Genomic DNA, 13,441 nt, shown 5'->3' with positions numbered 1-13,441 from the left:
GTTTTTTGGTTTGGGTTTTATGTTGTTGTTGTTGGCAGTTTTAGGAAAGGGAAATTTAATTGGGAAAGGGAAATAAAAGTGCCAAATGAACCAAAAGAGAAGAAAGACTACTGTACAGCCTAAAAAGAAACTTGTCTCTTCAAAACGACAAGTTTAAAACTTAAAAATATTCACAGTAACAAAAGAATCTACACCTATGTTGTAATATAAATAGAACAATTCAGAAAGCAATTATTTTTAATTAAGAGAAAAATAAAGGCTAGAGATACATATATTTGAGCCAAGAGAAACATAATCACCAAATCTTAATCTCTGTCACCCCAATCTCATTCTATATTGAATTCATTTACAATGAAAATTCAGTTCAACTTTAAATACACATCAATATATAAAACCATTGGTCATCTAACATTTAATTTTCTCCCCTATTTCAAAGCATATTAACCTGGACTAGGCAAATAACCATTTAATGATTTTTACATGTTCCAACTTCTTTCATTAGCCGAGACTAAAAGAACAATTACCTTGTGAAAACTTTAACTACTTTTGATGAACAGTTAAACAATGTTATAACTATAGCACCATAATTAATACCTTGCTGAAAAGGACTAGCTGCTGACACAGCTGTCCCTGGATTCCTTCCACCACCAGGCTTTCTTCCCCTCTGACCTGAGCTGTGACCTGCTGATTTCTTCCCTTTGCTCTCTGACCCTCTAGTCTCTGACACATCGTTTCCACTTGAAGTGAGTGCGGAGACTTCCTGGAAATTTGCATTTGTAAATCGAGCTGCAGTATCTTCCAAGCGCTTCAATGAGCCTGACATAGAGCTGTTGCTAGTGCTTGTATATGTCTAACATTTGGATTAAAAAAAGGAAGTAAAAGAAAAAAAAAATAAAAGGACTAAATTAGACCACCAAAAAAAAAAACCCCCAGACTGCATGTCACCTTATGAAAAATGAATATTGCATATTTAAGAATATACATAACAAAATAGCCTAAGGTTCATTTTCAGTGCTACAAATCAAACCAGTTTACATTATACACCTAAAAAAACCTTTAAATTTAGTCTCACATTGAATTAAGATTACACATATGGCTATTTTAAATGTGCTTCTTCATATCAGAATATCAGCTGACAATACGACTAGTAAAGTATTAGACTGCAGCAATCAGTGAAAGTGCACATTACAGTAGCGATCAAATGTATTAACTGACAAAGAATAAAACTGAAGGCACCATGAAACATCTGAAAACTGCATTCTTTCCCACCATATGAAAACATTGCTTTCATTATTATTAAATTATAAAAACAATTTTGGCATTCAGCATAATAACAGGACAAATGCAAAGAACTAGGGAGGACTACTTTAAATCACTATGCCCATGAGAATGGGAAGAAAATCTAGTACAGGACAGAGCAGGAAGGTTTTAAAGAACTCAGGGAAGAAGGGGAAGGATGTTTTAAAGGGGAGAAAGATTTAAATTTTCAAAGTGGAAATAATTTCCATGCTGAAGAGGGGAATTACACAGAAAAGTTATTTTGCAGAGCAGTATTGCTTAAATATTACTATACTTCAAAATACACTTCAAATTGATGGAGATTATTTCTTTTTTGAAGGCTAGATAAACATTTGCTTAAGTAAGGTTATTATCATTTACATGACTACACACTGTCCAAATTAGAAAACTAAAAATGACAATTTGTGTACAATAACTGAAAATGCCTCCAAATGTAAGATTTTGTAGCTATCTCTCCTACAACATATAAAAAAATATATAGTTCTCTCAATTTTAAGTATTACTTCTCAGGCTAAAGATATTTTTTAAAAGAAAAAATTTTTTAATCATAATGATAACATACCTAGGGTGATGTGAGGAATAAAACTTTCAAAATACAAATTAGAATCTGAAATCTCCACCATACACTCACCACTCAATACAAACTGTCAGACACATTTGAAAAATGAGGAGAGGGCTATGAACTCTGAGGTTTGTACTGAGCAAAATGGTTAAAGAGCTTTTAGTAAAATTGATGTTTAAAAGTAGGGATAAAGGAGAGGAAGGGATATATTCCTATGAAAATTAACTGTTTACTGGGAATATTTTCTGATTTTTCTCCAATTTCAGTACCTATTTTCCATTTTTCAAATATAAACACAACAAGGTCTAACAAAACAGAGCTGATCACTATTCTCCTGAACTACACAGGCCAAAGTGAGCTTAGTAAAATATAAAATCCCATTTAACAGACCAATAGGATTTAAGTTGGTTAAACTTCATGGCTTACTTTAGAAACACGAACCTTTTCCGTGCTGGGCAGGTCAATTTGGAAACCACCCCAGCTCACTTTTCAATCATTTTTCCATTAGCTTGGGCTGGTCCTGAAGTTCTCCATCCCACTCACATCTGACCCTGTATGACCCAGAGCAGGTCTAAAGCCATGTAAAAAAAACACATCGGTACTCTTCACTCATGTGTCAAGTGAGGGAAGGAGAGAAAACTCACTGGGGGTACTGCAAATGGAAATATAATATTAGCTTCTACATATATGTATCAATTATGATTGGTCAATTTAATTGGAAAGTCTATTGACCTAAAGTACAAAACTGCCCATATGCTGAAGACCATAAATTCAGTAAAAATTATTAACAAAATTTACTATGTTAGAAAAGGCAATACAAAGAAAGCCATGAATGACAAAGTCAAGTAATTTTCAATGGCCATAGTTTAATCACAATTAGCTTTTTTTTTTTTCTGAAAAGGGGGAAATTTTCAACCCTAAAAACTTTGAAGTGATAATGGATTCAAAACACCCCATCATAGGAGAAAATGCACTTTAGTTAAAATTTCAATTTTTTTCTCTTAGCAAAAAAAAGAAAAAGGAAGTTAGCCAAACAGCCAAATAAAAGTCTTTCTAATACAAAAATAAACTTAAGATATAAAACTCAAATACTTATTCTCAAGTAAATTCATGCTTATAATAGTAGAATCTTAATTTGCATTAGTGTCCCACACAATTTTGCTATTTTTGTCTGTCATCCATGCATTTTTTCACTATTACCTACTGATATCTAGCATATGTCGAAAACAGGCCCAGTCCAATGAACCAAGAGAGCACATATGAACCAAAAAGACAAATCCTACCTTTTTTAGTTATATCTAAGATTCTCACTCTAGAAGGCCCAGTAGTTAATATATCAAAATAGTGTGGTTCAACTGTCATAGTGAAATGAAATACTACAGTTACAATGTTTTTGATAAAATTATCCAATGAGTACAATATCATGTTAATAACAGTTATCTTCTTTTAAACAACACTTCATGAATCATTATATCTAAAAAAAACCTGAAGTTTTTCTCCACTATTTAAAATTGACATTAATAAGATATTAATATTAGTACTCTCTTTAGTGAGTAGTCAACAATTACTAAAATAAGATTGATTTTCTCTCTCAGATTAAAAAACCTTTGAACTATGAAGCACCAAAGGCTAAATTACAAAATTGCAAAAATAAAGGTTTTTTAAATTACAAAAAATTAAAATTTCCAGCAATAACATTAAGTAATATATATATATACAAATTACAAACCAGAAGATTTAGCAATTCAATGTTCAAATTCCAAACCAATGATATCAGAAATTTCTGTCAAATAATAATACTGACACACCAAAACAAAGCAACTTTTCAGAAAAAAACATAAAATAAAAAAGGGAACACAGTTATTATGATGTGGACCAATCATAACAGTAGCTAACATTTATGTAGCACCTTCAAGTTTACAATGCACTTATACAAATTATCTCAGTGTCATGTCATGACAAAATTAATTCTTTCTTTCCTCAAAATCTCTGGAACCTGCCAAGAAAGAATGGTTAGTAGTAGTGGTCCAATTCTACTATTCAAGGAAAAATTAAATCATACTCCTAAGTAGTACTTAGTATTTCCTTAGATTAACTCAATATTAAAAAGCATAATTAGGTGAAGAATTTTTATGTCTGTCTTAAAAGTTTTAAACTCATACTTAAAAATATATAGTAAAGGTTCAAAATATGAAGAGTCTGGCTTCCTTAACAGCCATTACAACTCACAAAGCAAATGTCAATCAATTTAAAAAATGTATTAAATGTATACTTAATGTGCCAGGTTATCCTGCTAGGCCCACAAAAGATAAATAGTCCCTGCCCTCAGGGATTACATTCTATACAAATATATACACATTTAAATACAAATCATTTGCGGCTAGGGGTAGGGTAGTGAGGTGAGAAAGCTTCCAGCAGAGAGTGAAACCAACAGAATTGTGAGGTACAGTAGGCATTATGAGAAACAAGGTGGGAATGCATTTGGGTCATGGAGGATACGTCAATGTAACAGAAATGGAATATCACGTATGAGGAACAGTAAAAAGCTCAGTTTGGTTAAACCACCAAGTATGTGGAGTAAAGTTATATATATATAATCAAGCTAGAAAGGTAGCTCAGGGCTTTAAATGCCAAATATAGTAGACTGTATTTGATACTAGAGGTAAAAAGTAATGACTTTACCGAGTAGGAAAATAACATAAATAAACCTAAGTGTTATGAAAATCAGTTAGTTCGGCAACTTGTGTGGAGGGAGTCTGGGGGAAAATTTGCATCAGGAAGACTAATTAGGAGGTTAATGCTCTGTCTACGTGGGAGGTGTAGAAGACCTGAACTAGGATGTTTGCTAGGTGGGGGAAGAGGAGGTGATGGATACAGGAGATGTTATCATGGTAGAAACTACAATATTTGGCAACTGATTACATAAATGGAGAATAACTCAAGAATGATAGTGAGGTATCAAGCCTAGATGACTGGAAGAATGGTACTGCCTCGACAAAAATAGGGAAGGGTAAGAGAATAAGTATTTTTACAGCACTTGCTACATGCCAGGCTTTGTGTTAAATTAAATTAAGCAATAGATAAATATCACCTCCTCTCAAATAGCTAAATTCAGATGAGATAATAATCACATATAATGAGTCACTTTTTAGACAAAATATTCAGCTATAAGTTTTTCCCAAGAACCCTCTTTTTTTGTTAAAAATGGAGAAGAAGAGTCTAGAAGTCATAAATGGAGAGAGCAAATTCAAGAATGCTGTAAAGAAACTAAGAGAAAAGAAATTACAATTTATAGGCAAGATTTATCCTTCTACTAAAGGGATCTGAAATAAAGAGTTAATGTTTTCTGACACATAAGAGTCATGTATTTATAACCTTAATATTTAAGATGGAAAGATAGCAGTCTATAACTTAGTTTGAGCTTAGTTACCACACCAGGTGATCTTCAGCACTTTAATAAGATGGAACAAAGTATATTAACATATTTCAATACAACAGAACAAGTATCATTCTTAACATTCACAGTTAAGAATATCGATAAATGTCTCCACCTTCTTCAAGGCCAATCCCCCCCTAAGAACTGACAAAGCAATCAACAGACTAGCATAAATGTTTCATTCATTCATTCATTCATTCGTTGGAATAGAAGTAAAATGTTTTCAAAGTAGTGATTTTATTTTTAGATCTTAAAAGAAGGCAACTTTTAAAAAAGCAATAAAATTTCATAAAAGTCTCAATTCAATACAAATGTGTGTTGGGAAATAGGCAGACAAAGCTACAATTCAGCACAATCTCTTATTCATTGGATTAATAAAGCAGCCAACTTGGTTAGACATTTACACTAGTAGACTAGAAGAAAAGTAAAAATAATTAAAGACATTTATTTTGAATTTCTAAAAGCAAAATATGTTTTTAAATAAATGAGCATTGTCACTTATTTTTTGCAAAAAAAAATTAGGAAAAGAAAAAGAAAAATAGATTATTAGAATTTTTTTGTATTGCCAGGGGGAAAAAAGAGAATACCTAGTATAAAAACTGTCAGATTATTTGAAATTGATTATAACTTAAAAGAGGATATTAAAGATGGTTATTTTTGCAAATTTGTTTATGTTAATTTGGAATTAGAAGAGTCCAGAATATCTGGACTCTCCTCTAACGCAAACTTTCCAAATCGAATAAGCTTTTTAAAATGTACTGATAAATATTAAGTCATTTCAGTAACAAAAACAATGAAAAAGGGCCTTGTTTAGTGAAAGGGAAGAGAAATTCCCTATGAATAAAATGCTTCTCCAGATGCTCTTGTTTGTAGATGACACTATGATGAAATGTACTGAGAACTCCACAATCACTCAAAAAAGGTAGACACAGCAATCCACACAGAAGAAACGAAGAACATATTTTGACCAAATGATGACATAGTTGAATAAAGTCCAGAGTTAGGCTAGCATTACACGGCTTGAAGAGGAATTAAATTTGGATAGTGAACTAAGCCCAGAGCAAAAATAAAGGAAGAAAATTGGATATTTAATTTCACTGATCCCAAATGACACAATTGTTCAATATAACAAAAGTACTTTTTTTCAAGACCAACATTCCAATGGTGATTCTATATGACTATAATTGAGGGAAAACCATCATCTCAGAAAATTCAAAATGCAGGTGAAACAGGAGAAAGATAATGGAGTGGTAAGTAAGCTACAGCACATTAGGAATAATAGCTTGTGTACAAGAAATGGTTTAAAAATTACCATCCGGGAAATCAAAACTCAAGAATGTGGGCTAGTCATGAAGCAAGAATAAGGGATAACTGATTAGTGTTGCCCTGGTAATCACAAAATATTAAAAGAATGGCAGGAAGATCTACACCAATAGGGTAAATCATCTTTTGAGGCTTTAGGAGAAGATATAGAGACAATAATAACAAGCTGAAAAGCCACAAATGACTTTGCAATTGCAAAGGATGAGAAAAGAGCCACATCACAAAGATTATGTATTTATTTAAAGATTGAATGTAACAAAACAGAAATGTTTTCCTTCTTGAAGTAAAGATGTTCTAAAAAATCATCATCCTACATACATGGGCATATATGTATGTTTATTTATTTATACACACATACAAAATAAGACCCTTTTAATAAGTAATGCTGCTCAACATTTCTTTATATCAATGATTTCAATAAAGGGTATTTTGATCAAATTTGCAGATAAAATGAAGCTGGAAGAGACAGATAGCTTATACACAATCAAGATCCAAAAGAACTCAGAGAGGTCACAATATTGGACCCAATCTAACAAGACAAAATTTATGCAAGATGGAAGGTTTAATACTTGAGTTCAAAAAATATACATTCTAAAAATAAGTATAGGATGGGAAGCAAAAAGTTAAACAACACATTTCCTGAATAAGACTTAGGGATTTTAATGACTCTTCAAGCTCAACAAATCAGTGATGTAGTATGTAGCCAAAAAAGCTAGCATGATCTCAGCTATATTAAGAAGTCTACAGTTTCCAAGTAAAAGGAGGTGAAAGACCCTCAGCGCTCTTCCCTGGTCAGACTATATCTGGGATGTTGTGGTGAGGTCTGCATTTTAGGATAATATCCACAAGAGAGTAATCAGGATGGTGAAGAGCCTTGAGCAAACACCATTTGAGGATAACTTAAAGAGTTCTGAGGACATTTATTCTGGCAAAAACTCATGAGTTTCTGAAGTATATAAAGTGTTATCATGGAAAGGAGAGGTCAAATTTGTTCTATTTGGTCAAAAAGAAAGAACTAGTCATTCTCCAATCGATAAATGGTCAAAGGATATGAACAGGCAGTTTTCAGAGAAAGAAATTAAAGCTATCTATAGTCATATGAAAAAATGCTCTAAATCACTATTGATTAGACAGATGCAAATCAAAACAACTCTGAGATACCACATCACACCTATCAGATTGGCTAACATGACAAAACAGAAAGACAATAAATGTTGGAGATGATGTGGCAAAGTTAGAACACTAATTCACTGTTGGTGGAGCTGTGAGCTGATCCAACCATTCTGGAGACCAATTTGGAACTATCCCCAAAGCGCTACAAAAATGTGCATACCCTTTTGAAACCAGCAATATCGATTCTAGGACTGTATCCCAAAGAGATCATAAAAATGGGAAAGGGATTCACATGTACAAAAATATTTATAGCAGCTCTTTTTTGTGGTGGCCCAGAACTGGAAATTGAGCAGATCCTCAACTCCTGGCAAATGGCTGAACAAGTCGTGGTATATGAATGTAATGAAATACTATTGTGCTATAAGAAACGATGAACAGAAAGACTTCAGAGAGGCCTGGAAGGACTTCTATGAGTTGATGCTGAGTGAAAGAAGCAGAACCAGGAGAACTTTGTACACAGCAACAATCACAGTATGCGAGGAATTTTTCTAGTACTCTTAGACGTTCATAGCAATGCAAGGACCTAAAACATTTCAAAAAGGACTCTTGAGGCAAAATGCCATCCACATCCAGAGAAAGAACTATGGAACTGGAACACAGGAAGAAGCAGAGTATTTTCTCTTGTGTTCTGTTTTGTTTTGTTTGGGTTTTTCTCATGATTTCTCCCAATCATTTTAATTCTTCTATGTAACATAACTAATGTGAAAAGGTGTTTAATAAGAATATATGTGTAGAACCCATATAAAATTGCATGTCATCTCAGGGGAGAAAATCTCAGACTTATGGAAGTGATTGTAGAAAACTGAAAACAAATAAATTAATAATAATAAAAACAAAAAAACAACAAAAAGGCAGAACTACAAATCATGAAGCTTCAATGAGGTAGATTTAGATTTGATGTAAGGAAGAATTTCCTAAGAAAGTAATCCATACATAGAATAACAAGCTTCTAGACAAAGCTGGATGAAACATTATCTCCTCAATCTTTTTATATCCAAACCTGGACCTTACTTTTCCTTCTGACCTCACAAAAAGTACTCCAATTTTCAGGTTGACTGTGCATGTTTTGGGACATTAAGAAAGCTGTAGTGTGAAGAATCTGAATTTGTCCTGAATGTAGAAAAGCCATAATTAGGATATTTGGACATGAAAGACAACTCGGACATCTATGTATTTATCTGTTACTTTCCTCTCCTTATGGATGAGTAGACCACTGGTGGTACAGCAACAATGCGCTGGATCTGGAGTCAGGAAAATCTGAGTTCAAATCCAGCCTCACATAATTACTAGCAAGACATGTAACCTGCATCTGCCTCAGCTTCTTCAATTATAAAATGGAGGTAATAATGGCATCTATCTTCCCAATGATATTGTGAGAATCAAACGAAATAACATTTGTAAAGTACTTAGAACGGCAGCTGGCACACAGAAGGCAATATATGCTAGCTACTGCTGTTACTGTTGTTGCTATTATAACACCAGTGGAATATTGTTACAACCATCCCGGATCAGGGCTCATGAATGAGAATATTGTAAGTCACAATACTCCATGGTTACTCCTACAGTCCTGAGGGGAGAAGTAGTTAGTCACTAATTAGGGGCTGAACTTACTGGTCCAGTATGAGTTAGAAATAGGCCCAGAAAGGGTGCTACAAAATTTAATCATATATTTTGATGAAAAGTCAAAAGGAGATATCCATGGAGAAGGAGAAACGATCATTAAATGAATGAAAACTATGACAAAATATTAAACAGTATGTTACTGGTTATTTAAATTAAAATTAAAAACTTCTCCTAAGATGATCATTTCAGAATTTTGTAGTCTTTCTAGTCTGAGGCAGTTGATGCTTCAGTGGATAGAGGCTGGAGTAAGGAAAAACTGAGTTCAAATCTGACCTCACACACAAGTTCTGTTGATCTGGGTAAATCACTTAACTTGGTCTGCCTCAGTTTTCTCACTGTAAAAAGAAGATCATAATAGCACCCACCTCCCAGAATTCCTGTGAGAATCAAAATGAGATAATATTTCTAAAACATTTAGCTCAGTGCGTGGAACAGAGTAGATGCTTAATAAATGCTTGTGCCTTCCTTTTTCAATTCTTGCTACAAAGCAAGCACTAATAGAAGGCTTAAACTTCTTGTTAACAATAAGCTTAAATTCAAGCAAAAAAAAAAAACTGTATAATTAAAATGACCATTTGGTAAATTGCAATGTAAGAGACAAAAACAAAACCTGGGTAAAGAAGGAAAGGAAAGGTTATGGTTTAAAATAAGTATTCCTCTAAAGGTTAAAATACTGAGAGTTCTAGATGACTGTGTTCATTCACACTCAAATACAACTAAAGAATAAAGAAAAATATGATTTTTTAACACTTACTACTACAAGACCATATCCTTTTATGACTCTCATACTAGAAGGACATACCCCTCTAGAAGAGCAGTCTTTTCCATAAGAGTAATTAGGTATCATTACAGTAAAATAGCGTGACTGGCCAAGATGGATGCTAATGAGCCTATTTCTGATCAGAAAAGATGAGAGGTTGGTACTATGGAATCATAATGTCTTCTCTTGGCCCAGCTGCTAGAAGGAAATCTCTGCTCTGCCCACGTGGCTTTAGAATAAGAAATGCCCTGAACTACTGAGTCAGGAAGGGAAAGTCTACCCTATCTCTCACAAAATCTCTATGTGGACCTGACTTCAGGGTAAATCTGTTTGCATTTTGTTTCTTTTATCCTGCTGTTCAGTGAACCGGAGATGTGACTATGTATGATTGTGGGTTTCAAAACATCAGAAGAGCTATCAAAGAGGTGTACTTGGCAAGGGGATATTGTAGAAGATATCCCTGGAGGCAGCAGCAACAGCTTCTAAGTTTGGTAAGAAGCCAAAGAAGTAACCACCTTGATTCAGTCCAACAATGGACTGATCCATCAGCCAAAACACTGTGTCATCATGCAAGCAGCCTATTCAGCCAAGCAAGGCAGCAACTGCTTCATCAGCAACACAACACCAGAAGCAAACTTAATGGGGATAGTCCAAAGAGAAAAATGAACTTTTAGAACCAAGAATCACCAGGAATATCTCAGCCTAACACAATCTCTCTTTGTATGCCTCACTGTCACAGTATTTTATATTCATGACTCCAGATGGACTCTGTGAGCAATGAGGGAAGTGTGCATCTTCTGGTCTTGGGGTAGGTATTCTGTAACTACTGTTCTAGCTTAAATCTTGAGTAAACAACCCTTTTTAAAGACTAAACAACATAAGTGATTAATCAATAATAGGGAACATCATTTTGCATCAGTGCTCGTCAGTAAGAATATTATGAGTCACAGCCCCTCATTGTGATTCCTAGAACCCTGAGCAAACAAGTGCCTCAGGATCCAACCTATTAGTACATTATGAGTTAGAAGTGGACCCAGACAGGGGTGCTATACAATTAAATCACATAGACAGCTGAAAAATCAGAAGGCTATCTCTATGGGGAAAGGGGCCACAACTATTAAATGAAAGAAGATTAATTATGAAAAAAGATCAAGCAATTCCTTCTTGGCTTTTTAAAGTTAAAAATTTATAATTACTACTCTTAAGAAAATTATTTCAGAATTTTTAGCTCTTCTTACCTATATATTTTGAGGATCTAGAGTCTCTAAATAAAGAATGAAGAGAATTAAAGTAGCATGAAATGAAAGTACTAAGGTGGGGAAGAGGGCAAGTGTTCAAGGAATCAAGAAGGAGACAAAATATAAAACAGTCCTCTGTAGCTAAAGTGCAACATTCCATCAATAAAGTTAAAACTGGACTATTCTTTTTTTGCTGTAATTTTTATATCTTATTCTATATAAATTTTAAAATCTATAAAATAACAAAATTTCAATTATTTAACTTACTTTCTCAGTAGTAACCGTCAAAGAAGGAACCAAGGCTGGTGACGGTTCTGGTTGCTTCTTATGCTTTTGTTTGTGTTTGTCTTTTTCTTTGTATTTCTAAAAATTAAGAAAAGTAAAATACAAGTTTAGGTTCATATGATGATCCATACTTATTTTTAGCACAACAAAAGGGGTAAAGGTTTTGTTTTTCTTTGTTTTGTTGGTGGTAACTGTGGGGGGGGGGGGGGGTAGGGGGGAAGGTGTGAGAACATGATTTGTAGATAGTATTTCATCATTCAAAATATGACTGCAAAAATAATTTAAGATAAATCAACTGCTTCTATCAGCATGGTCATAGGGTTATTCATGTCAGCAGTTTTCCACACACTAAATATTATGTAAAATAAGCACTTTAGCCTCTCTAGCCTCATCTGATTAGACTACAAAATGCAAAATAATTCAACTAATATTAATGGATCACATGCTTTGTTCAAGGTATTATGCTATATATAGATGATAATACACCTAAATGAATAAGAACACCTGGACCTTCTGTCTTTTATAAGCCTCAAGTTAAATGGAGGAGAGGATCAGAAAAGAATGCAAATAACTGGTTCAAACTACACAAAAAGTTCCACAGGATGCACAAAGTACTATTAGAACCCAGAGCAAGATCACAGCACATCTGGTTAAACAGAAAATCAGGGAGTAACTTCATAGACAAAACATTTACATTAGAGTACAGAAAAGTGGAGGTTGGGCATATCAGGCAAGAAAACAGCACAAAAAACGAAAAGGAAACTAGGAAAAACAAAGCGTATTTATGGAACAATTATGCAGTCGAGTTTGGCTACAGCATAGAGTGAGTAGTCAGTCATTCGGTCAATAACGTTTAATAAACATTTGCTATGTGCCAGATACTAGGCTAAGTGCTGGGAATATAAATACTAGTTTAAAAAAAAAAAGGCAGGCCTCATCCTCAGCAACCTTTATAGTCTAAGGGGGCAGAAACAACACACAAAAGAAGTTGAAAAGCTGGGGGTGGGTGTGGGGGAGCACCTAGCAAAAGGGCATAATGGAGAAGCCCAAAAGCAATGTAGCTGGTGGGAAAAGGGAGGAATACTGCATCGAACCCCTTTTTAAACAGTCTTGGAATTCATGGCTCTACCCTCAGGCCAAAAAGTCCAATCAGAAGGGCAGAGGGAACTAATGAGATGTGTGCACCAGGCACATTCAAACATGCAGAATAATGGGATACCCCAATGGTGACATTCTTGGAGAAGGAGGGCATGATGGGGAAGTCCAAAGGCAATGCAACTGGTGGGAAATAGGGAGAAGACTGTGCTAAGTTCCTTTCTTAAACTGGAAAACTGGGAAGCACAGAAATAAAAGTAGGAAGATCAATTGCTGCCATAATGTAAAGAGATAAGAATGCTAGCCTGAGAAATTACTACATAACTAATTATGTAGGGAGAGAGTATACTAAAGATTTTAAGATTAATCTGGCAACAATATGTAATCCAAAACACACAAAAAACTTTTTACATTTATAAAGCATCTAAGAACACTGTCCTGAAGTACTGGGGAACACTGAAATTTTAGATAAGACAGAGTTCCTGTCCTCCTAAAGCATATAATCTGGTAGGGAGATAAGACCCAAAAGTGTACAGTACATCATATATACAAAAGCACATAAAAAGAAGGTAAAATGGTCTGCATTAGACCTAAGATTTGGAAAGCTCATTATTGAGAGGGAGAAATAATAATAAGAGAATTCCTGG

At 34.1% G+C, this 13,441-nt stretch overlaps 1 protein-coding gene across 14 annotated transcripts in view; it reads right to left on the bottom strand.

Moving 5' to 3' along the window:
- The window catches only part of MLLT10 (MLLT10 histone lysine methyltransferase DOT1L cofactor), a 259,175-nt gene that overhangs the window by 100,501 nt on the left and 145,233 nt on the right, over positions 1-13,441 (bottom strand). For all 14 annotated transcript variants that reach the window (XM_072651682.1, XM_072651678.1, XM_072651677.1 and 11 more), the window contains 2 exons: positions 11,682-11,777; positions 595-850 (listed from right to left, as the gene is read on the bottom strand). In XM_072651682.1, the coding sequence (XP_072507783.1) occupies positions 595-850; positions 11,682-11,777 (352 nt within the window). The remainder of the gene's footprint in view (positions 1-594; positions 851-11,681; positions 11,778-13,441) is intronic.

The sequence above is a fragment of the Notamacropus eugenii genome, chromosome 3 (genome assembly GCF_028372415.1).
Source record: "Notamacropus eugenii isolate mMacEug1 chromosome 3, mMacEug1.pri_v2, whole genome shotgun sequence".
NCBI classification, from domain to species: domain Eukaryota; kingdom Metazoa; phylum Chordata; class Mammalia; order Diprotodontia; family Macropodidae; genus Notamacropus; species Notamacropus eugenii.
This window is presented reverse-complemented; position numbering and strand designations above follow the sequence as displayed.